Source organism: Oryctolagus cuniculus, chromosome 1 (genome assembly GCF_051225735.1).
Source record: "Oryctolagus cuniculus isolate XC-2025 breed Fujian yellow rabbit chromosome 1, ASM5122573v1, whole genome shotgun sequence".
Lineage (NCBI taxonomy): Eukaryota > Metazoa > Chordata > Mammalia > Lagomorpha > Leporidae > Oryctolagus > Oryctolagus cuniculus.
Window position 1 is genome coordinate 16,593,615 of NC_142867.1, and position 16,560 is coordinate 16,610,174.

The window sequence follows — 16,560 nt, forward strand, 5'->3', positions numbered from 1 at the left end:
TTATGAGAAGTATGGGTGGCATGGCAATTTTGTGGCCTATGGTCAACCATTCAGTCTCTACCAAGGCCCATAAAAAGCCGGAAACTTTTTATCAAAAGAGGAATAGTTATCTTTGGCGGAAGTTATTGCTTGGCATGAAAATCCTAAAGGCATGACTTGAAATTGGCATTAGCGACCTCTAAACAGTGTGTATGTGCCAGATGCACTTCAAGGACAATCCTATGCACCAGGTCACATGCCACAAACGGAGCATCTTTTATGGGTAAGTGAGACTGTGAACGTTTGTCTTGTTTTGGGGTCCTCTCAAAATGAACAGTCTTGGCAAACTTTGCGAATGTGCTGGCACAACTTGCCTAAATGTGGCACATGCTCTGTCCAAAATTCTGAGAATAACTGGGTTGTTGAAGTAATGAGGTCATATTTGAGTGCTTGGCTTTATTAACAACTGAGGACACTTCAATTATGTGCAAACACTGTCTGTGGGTTGACTTCCTGCTGTAATCTTTCTGTGTGATTTCGAGGAAATTTTAGTCATTCAAGATGGTACAAGGGACCTGATATTTTATTTGCCTTAATGATCTGTTTTGCTGCTCCTGAGCACTGAGATGTGAGGGATTCTCCAGAGTTCAAGTCCCCAGGGCTATACAGTCATGCATAAGAGCCTCCTGCCCCAGTTGTACTCAGCCTACAGAGAAACAGGAGGTTGGTGGCCTGTTTCTCTATAACGGGTAAGTTTATTCAAGTTTCCTGTGCAACTAAGAAAATACTATTTTTCTAATATATCTGCAGTTTTCTTTGATTTTTATGTTTCTGTTGTCACCATAAAGCTTATCCAATTCTGAACCCAATAATATTAAAGAGAGAAGTTAATGGTCATGTGACTATTTGGCCTTAGGTCCAGTGAATACCATTTCACAAAGAACAGAATAAAGTCCTGCCTAGAAATGGACATTTATCCTTATTCTCTTTATGTGTGACATCCATTGATACATAAACTTTCACAGTAATGAACTTATTGCTTTAGCTGGTAAGCTTGCTACTCTCAAGAGTTCTATGTGTGATGCCTGGGATATAGAAACCAACCCTTAGGCCATAAACCCTAAAAACATATATACACACTCTATCCCCAAAGTCAAAGTAGGCTATTATCCTCATCAACTTCCCTAAATCACTAAGAAATTCAATGAGAGAATTCTTTGTGGAAAAGAAATTGTCAAAGTGGGATTACTACATTCTTTTCATGCATTTCCCTAATATTTTTTTTTTTGACAGGCAGAGTGGACAGTGAAAGAGAGAGAGACAGAGAGAAAGGTCTTCCTTTTGCTGTTGGTTCACCCTCCAATGGCCAACGTGGCCGGAACGCTACGACCAGCGCACCACATTGATCCGATAGCAGGAGTCAGGTACTTCTCCTGGTCTCCCATGGGGTGCAGGGCCCAAGCACTTGGGCCATCCTCCACTGCATTCCCTGGCCACAGCAGAGAGCTGGCCTGGAACAGGGGAAACTGGGACAGAATCCGTGCCCTGACTGGGACTAGAACCCGGTGTTTCAGCGCCGCAAGGCGGAGGATTAGCCTAGTGAGCCGCGGCGCCGGCCCATGCATTTCCCTAATATTTACTTCATTCTTACAGTGGAAACATAGCATCTTAAATACTTTGATGTATGTATAAAAGCTAAACAGATTAGCATTGCATGTCGTTCTTTGAGGTGAGTTATGTATTTATGCATTTAGGTTATGTATTTATGCATTTACTCACATTTTCTATCAGTTATGTGCTTGATTTGATACTAGGTAATGTGAGGATGTTAACACAAAGTGCAGCAGAAACACCAAGAAACATCAGAGACTCAGCTTGGTTTGCTCTATGCATAGCAGCTCTCTGCAAGAGGCATGCCCTTCATGGAGAAAACTGGGATTAATAACTCTAGCTTTTCCTTTTCTTTTCTTTACCACAGAAAACCATGATATAATTGTCAGGATCTTGTCCTTACTGGGAGCAAGTCTCATCAACCCCACCCTCTCATTAAAAGGAGTTATGGTGATGAGTGCAAGGAATCTGAGTGTGAAGATCTCCTTTGCCCTCTTGGGTTTCACAGATTACCCAGAGCTGCAGCTTCCTCTCTTCTTCCTGTTTCTGCTCATGTACATTATCACTGTGGTAGGAAACCTGGGAATGATAGTGATCATCAAGGTAAACTCCAAATTTCACACTCCCATGTACTTTTTCCTTAGCCACCTTTCATTCGTGGACTTTTGTTACTCTACCATCATCACTCCCAAGTTGTTGGAGAATTTGGTCGTGGCAGATAAAAGCATCTTGTACTTTAGCTGCATGCTGCAGTACTTCCTGTCCTGCACTGCTGTCGTAACTGAGTCCTTCCTGCTGGCGGTGATGGCCTATGACCGCTTTGTGGCCATCTGTAACCCGCTGTTGTACACAGTGACCATGTCACAGAGGCTCTGTGTCCTACTAGTGGCCGGGTCATACCTCTGGGGTATGTTTGGCCCCTTGGTGCTCCTTTGCTATGCTCTGCAGCTTAACTTTTTTGGACACCACGTGATCAATCATTTTTTCTGTGAATACACTGCTCATCGCTGTCTCGAGCTCAGATACACACATGCCCCACCTGCTGCTTTTCGGCTTTGCCACCTTCAATGAAGTGAGCACATTACTCATCATTCTCACATCCTACATCTTCATTTTTGTGACTGTGCTAAAAATCCGTTCTGCCAGTGGGCGTCGCAAAGCCTTCTCCACCTGTGCCTCCCACCTGACTGCCATCACCATCTTCCACGGGACCATACTTTCCCTCTACTGTGTGCCCAACTCCAAAAACTCTCGCCAAACTGTGAAAGTGGCTTCTGTATTTTACACAGTGGTCAACCCCATGCTGAATCCTCTCATCTACAGCCTGAGAAATAAAGATGTGAAAGATGCCTTCCGGAAATTAATAGACATAAAAGTGCCACATTACTGAACCAACTCCTAAAAATGCTTTCAGCTATAATGAGCAACCTGAACACAGCTTAAAATGTTGTAAAAATTTATGCCACACATTGTGTGAGGTTTTTCTAGATGACGGTAATGTATGAATTGGTAAGGTCAATATCTGGAAGGAGCCAAAGAAGCTTAATTGTAGGATGAATTCCATGGGTTTTCAATCCATAAAAATATGTATTTCTTCAAATTCTCAAACACACATAAAGAATTTAAACACAATTTATCTTTCTTATATTTTATTTATTTGAAAGTCAGAGTTAGAGAGAGAGAGAGAGAAAGAAAGAAAGAGAGAGAGAGAGAGAGAGAGAGAGAGAGAGAGAAACAGACACAGAGGTCTTCCATTTGCTGATTCACTCCCCAAATGATCATAATGGCCAGGGCTGAGCCAGGCCAAAGCCAGGAGCCAGAAACCAGGAGCTTCTTCGGGATCTCCCATGTGCGTGCAGGGACAAGCACTTGGGCCATCTTCTTTTGCTTTCCCAGGGACATTAGCAGGAGCTGGATCTAAGGAGAGCAACTGAGTCTCGAACCAGCACCCAAAAGGATAATAGCATTTCAGGACGCAGCTTTACCCACTATGCCACAATGCCAGCCCTGCAATTTATCTTTCAATGTTGTGAACGAAGTTATGGAGAAAATGCTAACTTACCATAGAAAAGGCTTTTCTGGTTTGTTAATGAGTATGATACTAGGTGCCTTGACTTTACAGTTTTGTCATTGAAGATTTGTGTCTTTCTTGAGAAACAAAAATATGCTCTATGTTAAAATGTGGAATAATTCCTTTCTGCTACTCTTATTCTTAGAGTTGTGTGAATTCTATGAATTGAAAGCTTGTACTTAAAACTGTCATTGCACTGCTAAGAGAATATGGGACAGGCACAGTCAGTGTGTTGTATAGCTACTACACAGGTGCAAGGGCATAGTCCAGAAATGACTGACATGACAGTTAAAACAGGAAATTAAACATGTTGTTTTGGATCAGGTGACTTTTCTTCAGTAATCACGTGTTGTTAGAGTAAGTCATATAAATTCTGACAGTCACTGGAGCCATTGCATTAATTCTAGATTCTATTTGTATGTTATTTCTCAAAATGCTGCAATTCCACAATTATCAGGTCTAGAAGTCTCCATAAGTGCAGTCTAGTGTAGTTCATGCAAAATAAACACGAATAAACATTTTACTTCGACTCCTAAAGGAACATATTGTAGTCTATTTTCTAATGTTTATATGAGTAAACATAAATATCTGATAACACTCTAAAATTAAATTTTTAAAATGTCCAACTTTATATAATTTGAAATAAATCATAAAATTTCTATTATAAAACAGTATCATATTAGAACAAATACATAGCCAAATAAAAAACCATTATATTAGCTCTCATTCTTATTTTATATACCAACAAAAAGTTCCAAAATAAAAGTCTAAAATTTAGATTACATTAACATGTAGAATTTATTTGAAAAAAAAGAAAATTAGTTAAGAAATTAAAAACTGAGAAAACTATTATACATATATAAAGTGATAGATGATAATCCTATTGAAAAACAGAAGTAAGACACAAATATTTCATAAAAAGGAACCATAATTAACCTTTAAACATATAAAGAGCAGTTCTACCTGACTTATTTTAGAACTTATAATTTAAAAGAAATAATCAGGGTATGGTTACACGTGGTATTAAAATCATTCATCAAAATATTGGCGGGCCATTTCTTTTTTTTTTAATATTTATTAATTGGCCAGTGCCATGGCTCACGAGGCTAATCCTCCTGAGGGGCCGGCACCCCGGGTTCTAGTCCCAGTTGGGGTGCCGGATTCTGTCCTGGTTGCTCCTCTTCCAGTCCAGCTCTCTGCTGTGGCCTGGGAAGGCAATGGAGGATGGCCCAAGTCCTTGGGCCCTGTACCTGCATTGGAGACCAGGAGGAAGCACCTGGCTCCTGGCTTCGGATTGGCAGTGCGCCGGCCGTAGCGGCCATTTGGGGGATGAACCAACAGAAGAAAGACCTTTCTCCCTGTCTCTCTCTCTGTCTAACTCTGCCTGTCAAAAAAGAACAAAAAAATTACTAACAGGTCGCCAGATCAGTGGCTTAAATTAATATACACTTTTATATCACAGTTTCTGTAGAAGTCACTATATATCTTAGTTGGATTTTTGGTAGTCTTGAAAGTTTCATCTGGCTGCAATTAAGCCACAATTTCATTATAGCTGGACTAGGGAAGGAAGTACATCCAAGCTCCTCAAGTTGTTAGCAGAATTCATCTCCTTGCAAATGTTGGAGTAAGGTCCCTTCATCTTGATACCTGTTCTGCAGGACTGTCAGCTGCCACAAGCCACCTGCAGGTACTTGCATATCAGCGCCCTCTCCAGGGCCTCTTACAACATGGCAGTTGCTTCATAGCCAGTAAAGGCTCAGTCTCTCTGTTATGGGATTTTCATGATCAAATCAAAACCATCTATGAAAAATTTCTACTAAATCACATCAAAATCAACTAACCGAATCAAGTGAAGGGGCCTCCAACTGACTTTGTTGCATTGTACTGTTTAGAAGCAATCCATAGTTCTCACCACACACAACAGGAAGAGCAGGCACACTCACCTATGTGTTAGAAAGTGGTTGTCATCACCTTCACCATCATTCCTGATATCAATAAGAACTGCAAATGTATTATAGGGTCTGAGATATGTTGTCTCTAAAACCTTAAAAAGAGTTCTTCCAAGAGCTGTGCTTCCTCACTTCTGATGGGGTCCAATAATAAAACACTTTATTTATCTTTGTTTTGGAGTGAATCCTCAGGAATGCCTCCAGGTTACTTCCACCATAACCACATCACTGAAGTGGCGGTCACAGAGCTTCCTGTATCCTCTATGCCTAACCACGGGCCCCAGAATACTAGCTACATCTGTTTACCCTGTTTGATTAGAATGACACTATCATTGTAATGGACGAGGGGAATGTTCTGTGTCATGTTCAGGTGGCCCATATGTTTTCAAGCTATATAATGAGAGTTGGAGAGATTGCATATTCCCAGGCAAAATTCTAAATCAACACTTTTATCCATTCCATGAAAATGTGAATTGTTTTTGATTACCTTTAAAAGTAGAAAGGAAAATAGCACATTTTACAATCTAAGTTGAATAAGTGTGCTTTAAGCCTTATTGATCTACTCAAGGCCTACTATGTAGGTATCATCATCTATAGGCATCTCAAAGGTCCATCTGGTTTCCTTCTGTTTGAAGGATTTCCCTTATGAGCTATTTACCTTCAGTTCCACTGAAGCATATGCTTTTAGCATTTTTGGTCTGAAAAAAACATTGTTGCATATATATTTTGAAACATTATTTTTAGGTACAGGAAAATTCTGTTAATTTTTTCCATAAATGTAACCTTTGAACAATGGTTAAGTTGTCTCTAAGGATGCCCACATCCTATATCAGAGTGCCCATGTTCAAATTCTGGCTCTGCTTCTAATCAAGCTTCTTCTAATACAAACCTTTGAAAGCAGGAGGTGATAGTGCAAATAGTTGGAACCCTGTCACCCACATGGAAGACCTGGATGGAGGATGAACCAGTGTATAGAAGCTATTTCCCTGCCTCTATCTCTGTTTCTGTCTCTGTTTCTGTCCCTCTCTCTCATCTCTGTCTTTCAGATAAAGTGAAAATAAATTAAAAAATTAAATAGAAATCAATGTCAATCAATCACTTATTCATTTTTTTTCTCTGATACATTAATCACATCCTACTCCAAAGAGGATATAGAAGATAACTGTAGAGCAAAGTCTTCCCATAATAACTTTTTATTAGTACATTATATTTTCAGGGTCACAGCAAATGTGTGATAGTTACTACAACATAGTTCTCAGCATTCTAATATTAATGTGATATTAATACAAAGAGAACAAATTCAATGCAATTTAAAGAAACAGTCCTACGAGTATAATGGCACTTCCTTCCTTCCTCTCTCCTATGACTTCCTTCCTTCCTTCCTTCCTTCCTTCCTTCCTTCCTTCCTTCCTTCCTCTCTCTACTATGACTTCTCTTTCTTTCTTTCTTTCTTTCTTTCTTTCTTTCTTTCTTTCTTTCTTTCTTTCTTTCTCTCTCTCTCTCTCTCTCTTTCTCTCTTTCTCTCTCTTTCTCTCTTTCTCTCTTTCTCTCTTTCTCTCTTTCTCTTCCTCCCTCTCTCCCTCTCTCCTCCCTCCCTCCCTCCCTCCCTTCCTTCCTTTCTCTTTCTTTCTTCCTGCCTTTTTAACTTTTTTTTTTTTTTTTTTTTTGACAGGCAGAGTGGACAGTGAGAGAGAGAGACAGAGAGAGAAAGGTCTTCCTTTGCCGTTGGTTCACCCTCCAATGGCCGCCGCTGCAGCCGGCGCACCGCGCTGATCCTGGCAGGAGCCAGGAGCCAGGTGCTTTTCCTGGTCTCCCATGGGGTGCAGGGCCCAAGCACTTGGGCCATCCTCCACTGCACTCCCTGGCCATAGCAGAGAGCTGGCCTGGAAGAGGGGCAACCGGGACAGAATCCGGCGCCCCAACCGGGACTAGAACCCGGTGTGCCGGCGCCGCAAGGTGGAGGATTAGCCTATTGAGCCACGGCGCCGGCTCCCTTTTTAACTTTTGAAATAATATATTTTTAGTTTACATTATAGTCAAAGGTTTGATGTTCCACTAAATAGAAAGTTCAACAAGTAAAAAGAAAAAGAAAGCTCAGTGTGAATATGTCGTCCAATTCATCTGTGTTGTCATAGTGACATAATGTCTTCCTTGAGATCATACAGTCACCCACTGTGTCTATGTACTGCACTACCTTCATCATTCATCCATTAATGGACACAGCCTGTTCCTTGTTGGCTAAGATGAATAATTCTGGTGTGAACATGGGAGTGTGTATGGAAGATACCTGTGTAACATGCTGATTACAGTTCTTGTTTCCAGAAGGAGAATTGCTAGGTCACATGATGATCTTGTTTTACTTTTTTGAGGAATCTCTATATATTTTTCCAAAATGATGTCACTAATTTATATGCTCACCAACAGAGTATAGGGTTTCCTTATGACCATATGAGTTCCATTATGACAATATGATCTGACTTGTTATTAGAATCTAAAAAGCCAAACACACGGGATTAGAGTAAAACAGTGATTACAAAAGGAGAGGAAAAAGGGTGGATAGAAAAAGTGGATGTTGGTCAAAGGGAAAAAGCTCCAGGTAAATAAGAAGAAAAAGTTTTAATGATCTGTTTCACAGATGGTGATCACAGCTAATAATACATTTCAAAGTTGAAAATTGCCAAAAGAATAGATTTTAAATATTCTTATCATAAAAATAAGCATGTAATGTGATGGGTATATTAATCAGTCTGCTTTTATTATTCCACAAAGTAAAAATACAACAAAGCCTTCCACCTGACCCATAAATATATACAATTATTATCCATTTAAATCATAAGTTACACTACAAAAATTGGGAAATCTGTAGCATAGCATAGGTGAATCTTTTTTTTTCAGAAGTAAAAAAAAATGCAGAAATATCATATCAAATGATAATACAATAGGTGACAACCAATTTTTTTAATGTGTCCTTCACATCTTTGTTCCTAAGGCTATAGATCAATGGGTTCAGCATGGGAATCATCACTGCATAAAACATACAAGCCATTTTAACTAAGAGCCAAGAAGTTTTAAGATTAGGAGCACAATAAATGAAAAGAATGGTTCCATGGAAAATGCTGATGGCAGTCAGATGGGAAGCACAAGTGGAGAAGGTTTTCTGACGCCCACTTGCAGAAGGAATTTTCATAACAGTGATGAAAATGAAAATATATGACACAAGAATAATCATCAGAGTGCTCACTTCATTGAACACGGCAGTAATAAAACATAGCATCTGACTGATATAGGGGTCTGAGCAGGAGACAGAAACAATTACAGAGTGATCACAGATAAAATTGTTTATGATACTCGATTCACAGTAGAACAATCCAAGAAGAAAATAGGTGAGTGTCAATGAACACACAATTCCCCACATGTAAGACCCAGCCACCAAAAGAGCACAAAGCTTCTGGGACATAACAACCGTGTAGAGCAAGGGATTGCAAACCGCCACGAACCGGTCATAGGCCATCACTGCTAGCATGTAAGTTTCTGCCACTCCAAAAATGCAAATGAAAGAAAATTGCATGATGCAACCATAAAAAGAAATGCTCCTGTCTTCCACAACCAAGTTCTCCAACAGTTTCGGTGTGACTACAGTGGAAAAACAGAAGTCTATAAATGACAAGTGGCTAAGGAAGAAGTACATGATTGTGTGAAGCTTTGAATTGATCTTGATGATTATTATCATGCCCAAATTCCCCACCACAGTCACTGTGTAGATGGACAAGAAAAAGAAAAACAGTGGAACCTGGAGTTGTGGGTATTCTGAAAATCCCAAGAGAATAAAATGGGGTCTGCTGCTTTGATTTCCTTGAAATAGCATTATGATTCCTATTGGATTTAAAAAAAGAAAAAAAGTTAATTCTGAAAAGTAGAACTGAATAGGAAGGAGAAACAAAGAGAAGAAGTAGTTTTGTGTGAGCAATGGTATGAAACAATGACTCTAAAAGTGTGATTCTGAAATCAGCAGCTACAGCAGCATCACGTGGGAATTTCTTAGGTTTGCAAATTCTCCAGTCCCTTCATCAACCTGCTGAATCGAAAGTCTGTTTTGAGGCCCACAACTTATAGCTTCAGGCCAGCACTGTGGTGCAGTGTGTTGAAGCCCTGGCCTGAAGTGCCAGCATCCCATATGGGCGCTGCTTCTAGTCCCTGCTGCTCCTCTTCTGATCCAGCTCTCTGCTGTGGCCTGGGAAAGCAGTAGAAATGGCCCTGGTCCTTGGGCCCGCATTGGAGACCTGTAGGAAGCTCCTGGCTCCTGGCCTCGGATCGGTGCAGGTCTGGCTATTACGGCCAATTGGACAGTGAACCATCAGATGGAAGATCTCTCTCTCTGCCTCTCCTCTCTGTGTAACTCTGACTTTCAAATAAATAAACAAATCTTAAAAAAAAAAAAAACTTATAGCTTCACCAGGTTTTCATAAAATGGTGATTCATACTAAAGAACTGAGATCCAGCAGGATAGAAAACATAAGAGTACTTAAAATTTTTGTGGGAAAATTGAATTAAAATATATATTTTTGTGCGAAAAATTATAATCCATCTATAGTTTTTCCAAAATAAACATTTTTATGAAATGGTTAAAAATCCCTTGATGATAATTATGCTATTGAAAAGTCAGCCTTGTTAGAATAATTATCATAGAAATGAAGTAAAATTTATATTTGTTCACACACTTATAGTTGAAGAATAGAAGCAAATAGTCAACAACAATATTTTCCTAAAGCATATGCTCTATAGTACAATGAAAATTATGTACTGAAAATGATACAATTTCTTAGCCAATCAGTAATACCTCCTCTGTTACAATGCTGCAAATGTAGGATGTGAACACAATGAAAGCTATAAAATGAGTGCTCTTGACACAAGAGAAAAATGAAGAAGACATGGGCACGAGGTTGCAGAAGACGTTTATCTGTGATTTTCTATCTTCTCAGTTTTATCTATAATATTTGCCAGGGTATAGACTCAGCTCCAGTAGTCCTTGCCTTCCTATGAGCTATAAACAACCCCACGCACAGATGATCAGAACGTATTCTTTAGAGTAGTTAAGTGGGCATTGGTGGACACACTTTAACTCACAAAGTCACCATGCCAGCTCAAAGTGGAAACACTGCAAATATCCACTTTTTGTTCACACTATTTTGTAAATCACCACCACTTCAATATTTGAACATAATAGTAAAAGCCTACTGCTATGCTCAGGATATGTGGCAAATTTATTAGGCCAATAATAACAACAACCAAAAGATTCAAAAAAGACTCGCTGTTTAAACCACAGAAATTTCAAATAATTTTGGAACCACCAGTTCATTAGAATTAGACTTGCACTCAAATCAAAACTGGCATGGAAATTCAATGCCCACAAACATCCAGTAAGCTTTCTGTGGCTCTTCTCCATATTACTCAGTGATATCATTCCTGCCAGTTTCTGTAAAATAAAATTTAAGTCAGAAGAACCCTTTATTACCTGAGAGTAAAACTTAAGATGCACCTGACCATAAAAAGGAATCTAATCTGTAGGAGCAGAACCTCTGTGCTTGCCACCTGAACTGAAAGATGCCAGTAAACACATGAACTGACCTGAAGCCAGGAGCTCTGATAAATTTACTGGGGATTTCTACCAAGGAAGAAATAAACCTTCTTTAACAGCAACAAGTTGGAAGTTTGTTAGCAAAAGTGGGAGTTCGCATCCAAGAATGTGCTAGTAAAATGGCATTTTGTTTCTAGGACATAGTAAATCTCAGATACTTCACCAAAGAAAAAAGCTAAATCCACAGTCTGAACTCATATCAAACTCTGAGTCTTATACATGTTCCCAAATACAAGATAGATATAGACCCCAGAGAATTATGGTTGTATTTCTCAGTGGCACAAAGCCTGTAATTAGTTGAAACATTGTTTCTTATGTTACTGTGATAGGTAGACCTTCTCTGAATCATTAGGGATGATTGCATCATTATATCTACTTCATTAACTATTTTAAGTATTGGATTATTGAAATAATATGGTTGCAGAAAAATGCAAACTTCATAGTACATAAATAAGAAGAAAATGTAAATAAGAATTGGTAAGTAGATAACATTAACCATGTTCTAAACTCTATATTCAAATTTAGATGAAGAAATCTGGCAAACAATAACTTAGGCAATGGATGAAGATTACCCTCACTGTAATATGTAGATATCCTGTACCCTTCATATCAAATAATTGGAAAAGTGTTTTAATTATGTGATCTTCCATCGAAGTTCACAATTCTAGTTTACTACTGGAAAGTTATTGACAATCTCAGATTAGGGTGCATTCTGTAGGATATCTACCCTGTACTCCATAAAGCTCACTCATGACAAGAAAGAACAAAAACTGCCACAAGCTGGAGAAGATCAGGAAGGCATGACTAGTGTGTTATGTGTAACTGTGGATTGGAGCCTGGAAAAGAAATATGTCATTAATTGAGAAAAAAAAAAAAAAAAGCAAAACATCTAATGACAGTCGGCATAGTGGTGTGGTGGGTAAGGCTGCCACCTTCGATATCAGTGTCCTATATGGGCATCAGTTTTATCCTGGCTGCTCCACTTGTGGTACAGCTCACTGCTAATGAGTTAGAAAAAGCAGCAGAGAATGGCCCAAGTACTTGGGTGCCTGTTACCCATGTGTGAGACCTGAAGGAAGCATTTGACTCTTGGCTTCATCTTTGTCTAGCCACAGCTGTTGCAGCCATCTAGAGAATAAATCAGTAGATGAAAGATTCTCTCTCTCTCCCTCTCTCTCTCTCCCTCTCTCTCATTCTCTCTGTATAACTCTGACTTTGAAAAAAACTAATATATCTTTTTTAACCAATTTTTTTTATTCAGAAGCTGAACAAATTATCCACATATTATATATACAGATTTAGGAGCATAGTGATACTTCCCACCATACCTTCCCTTCCACACATGCTCCCAACCTCCATCCTCCTTCTTTTCTTATTCCTTCTTTTAATTTTTGCAATGACATACTTTCAGATGATTTTATATTCATAAGCTTAAAACCTTCACTAAGTAAAGAATTCAACAAATAATAATAATAATAAGAAAAAAACATTTCCTCAACAGTAGAAACAAGTGCTTTAAACAATAATCAAATATTAAAATGTCAATTTCACTCATGTACATTACATTTTTTGTACTCTATTAGCTACCACAGGTCAAGGAAAGCATGGTGTTTGTCTTTCTTTCTTTTTCTTTTTCTTAAGATACATCACATTTCACTAAGTATGATGGTTTACAGTTGCACCCAGTTTATTGTAAATTATAAGATTTCATTTTTTACCACTGTGTAATATTCCATAATGTATATATTCCATAATTTATTTATCCAGTATTCAGTTGATGGACATATGGGTTGATTCCATACCTTAGCTATGGTAAATTGAACTGAAATGAACATGGGGGTACAAATCACTCTTTTGTATGCTGATTTCATTTCCTTTGGATAAATTCCCAGGAGTGGGATAGCTGGGTCATTTGGTAGGTCTAAATTCAGCTTTATGAGATATCTCCATAATGTGGCTGCACTAGTTTACATTCCCACCAACAATGGATTAGGATACCCTTCTCCCCATATCCTCACCAGTATTTGTTGTTTGTTGATTTTTGTATGAACACTAACTTAATGGAGGTGAGGTGAAAGCTCATTGTGGTTTTGATTTCCATTTCCCTGACAGCTAGTGATCCTGAGTATTTCAAGGTGTCTAATGGCCACTTGAACCACCTATCTTGAAAACTGTCTGTTCAGGTCCTGTGCCCATTTCTTGTCTACGCTGTTGGTTTTGGAGTTGTTGAGTTTCTTGATCTCATAGATTCTGGAGGTTAATATTTTATTAGTTGCATAGTTTGCAAATATTTTATCACATTCTGTCAGTTGCCTCTTCACTCTGCTGAGTGTTTCTTTTGCAGCACAGAAGCTTCTCAGTTTGATGTAATCCCACTTGTTAATTTTAGCTTTGATTGCCTGTGCTTCTGGGGTTTTACCCAAGAGGTATTTCCCTATGCCAATGTCTCGTAGGGTTTCCTCAATGTTCTCCAGTAATTTGATGGTATCACATCGTAGATTTAGGTCTCTGATCCACTTTGACTAAAATTTTATGTAAGGTGTAAAGTAGGGATCTTGTTTCATACTTCTGCATGTGGAGATTCAGTTTTCACAGAACCATTCTGAAGACACTGTCTTGGCTTCAGGAGTTGATTATTGCTCCTCTGGTATACTTAGTGAAATAAGTCAATCACAAAAAGACAAAAACCATATGGTTTCTCTGATCTGTAGTAACCAATGGAGTACTTAAAATCTAATCCATAGAAGCAAAATTGACACCATCAGATATGATGGTTTTGAACAGCCCTTGCCTTGATAGTCAAGGAACAATGTTTTTCTTGTTAACTTGTTTGTTTTTTGTTCTGTTTTTCTTTTTTTCTTCATACTATTTGGTGAGTTCACTACATTGTGTAGGGTTAACCTTATGATTGCAAAATTAACTGAAAATTGATCTCTGTAAAAAATAAGAATGGGAAAGGAAGAGGGAGAATGAATAAACCTGAGAGCACGGGAGGCAGGGAAGGGAGAAGAATCACAATGTTCTCAAATTTGTATCAATTAAGTGCATGAAGTTGTATTCCTTAAACAAATTGAAAGTTTAATGTAAAATAAAAATGATTTAATTTATTCATTTAAAAAACAGAGTTAGAGGGAGGAGAAGAGAAAGAGAAAGAGAGAGAGAGAGTGTACCTATCCTAAGGTTGTGGTTGTGGTTCATGTTACTTCCCTGTGGTTCTGCTCATTATACTCTTCAGCCATCAGTGTATTTTATTGTGTTAGTGTCTAACTCAGTACTAAACAGCATATTTAAAATATATGCTAAATGAGAAAAGGAAAATCAGTATCTTTTATAACTGAGTTATAGTCATAGGCATGAAGTTTTATTCTGATGCTGCCAATGTTTCAAAACATATTTGTCCTCATTTTATTTGAAAAGCAGAGACAGACAGATATTACCCAAATGGTTGCAACATATGAAGCTGAGCCAGGACAAAGCTAAGAACCTGAAACACCACTCAGGACTCCCATGTGGGTAGCAGGGGCCCAAATACTTGAGCCACTTTCCAATGCTGTCCCAGGTGCGTTAGCAGGGAGCTGGATCATGGGGAGCAGTCAGGACTCTAAATGGTACTCCATTATGGAACCCCAGCATCCCAGCCATTTAACCTACTGTGCCACAATGCCTGCCCCTATGGGTGGTTCTGACTATAAAACAAAGAATCACTTGGAGTCTAGAATAGACCTCTAGTACATGAACATATATTTTATAAAAATCTGGCACTTAGATCAGTGTATAAAGGGATGACTTTTTAAATAAATATTGTTGAGATCATTACACATACATAAGTCAGAATATAAAATTGACCCAATTTTATATCATAGCAAAAATTAATTCATGATCATAGAAATGAATAAAAATGATGTACAATTTAAGTCTAGAATATAAAATGGCATAGAATTTTAAAAACAGAATAACATATAGAATTTGAGACACTGTAACACATACAAAATGGGGGTAATCTGTTATTTTAGAGAAGAAATACATTTATTAAATGGAGAATTAGAAGAAATTACCTATACAAAGGGATAATTTGATAAAATGTGTATCATTAGAGGTTAGGAATAAATCATCAAGAGAGTAAACAGCTAAGTTGTGTTCCAGGAGGAAATACAACACATGCTTCAAAAATAGATTTGTATTCAGAATGCTTAAAAAACTACATATGAGTAATAAAAAGTAAAAAAAAAAATTGAAAAATAGGCATAATATATTCATAGTCACCTCAAAAAATCTAAATGGTTTTTACAGTATTAAAAAAACTTCAACAACACTGACAATAAAAGAATTTGAATTATAACCAAAATAAGACTTTGACTCATTGCCCAGCTTTGAAAATATTAACATGTCTAGTGTGACAATACTAAATGTTACCATGAATAGGCCAAAATTTGAGGTCACGTTAAATGTAGCTGGAGCATAAACAAGCAGAACTCCTTTGGAAGATGGATGCTATCTGGTAAAAGTGAAGAAACAGACTGCCTGTGTTTGGGACTCCGGGACACAGAACAGGCCGCAGGAGTGTTTCTCTGCAGTGTAGCAGACTCGAGGGCAGGATGCTCATCCAGCATCTGCACAAGAGGAGAAGCAATACACGAGCTCACTAGTAGGGTGCATATGCAGACTATGGTAGCTCATTAGACTCTTCAACATAAAAAAACACATCTACAACTAAAAATTATTTTAAATCAAAATGCTGAGGACAAGTGCACATAACAAAATGTATACAATATTATTTGTTTGAAATTAATTTCAAATGGCAGCATTTGGGGAAGGAGAGAAAGGAAAAATCCTGAAAAACACAAACTCCAAAGTGGAGTTTAAATCTAGGGGTGCTGAGCAGGCACAGTGAAAAAGGGACAATGGGCAATTTTAAAAATGTGAATGATGTTCTGACCTTCTTTTCCTTGGAGAAAACAACATAGAGTATTCTAAATAAAAGATCTATGTTGTTGACCCATTTCATCAAGAGAGAGACAGAGTGAGAACAAAAGGAAGACAATGGTCTTCAGCAAGGGTGACATATGTGTAGGATTCAAATGAGGAACATAGATGAATTTTATTTCTCCTTTTCTTCCATTTTATCCACAAGTGATTTTTTTAAAGAATGATGATATTTAATGATCATGGACACAGGCAAATTATCTAAACAGTTTTATGAATAAATTTTATCCTAGTTACTGAAAAAAGTAATGAGCCTGATTACAATGCGTAAAACATGCAATACAACTACTTGTGGGGTGTGTACGTGCGTGTGTGTGTGTGTGTGTGTGCAC

At 38.1% G+C, this 16,560-nt stretch overlaps 2 protein-coding genes across 2 annotated transcripts; one reads left to right on the forward strand and one right to left on the reverse strand.

Moving 5' to 3' along the window:
* Positions 1-9,475, reverse strand: LOC100340046 (olfactory receptor 5D13-like). The gene is made up of 2 exons (XM_002708907.4): positions 8,558-9,475; positions 1-36 (listed from the first exon to the last, which is right to left on the reverse strand). The coding sequence occupies exons 1-2, from the start codon at positions 9,473-9,475 to the stop codon at positions 1-3; spliced, it is 954 nt and encodes a 317-aa protein (XP_002708953.4).
* On the forward strand, positions 2,038-2,980 carry LOC100339293 (olfactory receptor 5D14). The gene is given in 2 exon segments (XM_008270925.4): positions 2,038-2,588; positions 2,590-2,980. Coding segments are annotated over 2 exon segments (942 nt in total).
* Positions 9,476-16,560: the final 7,085 nt, after the last annotated feature.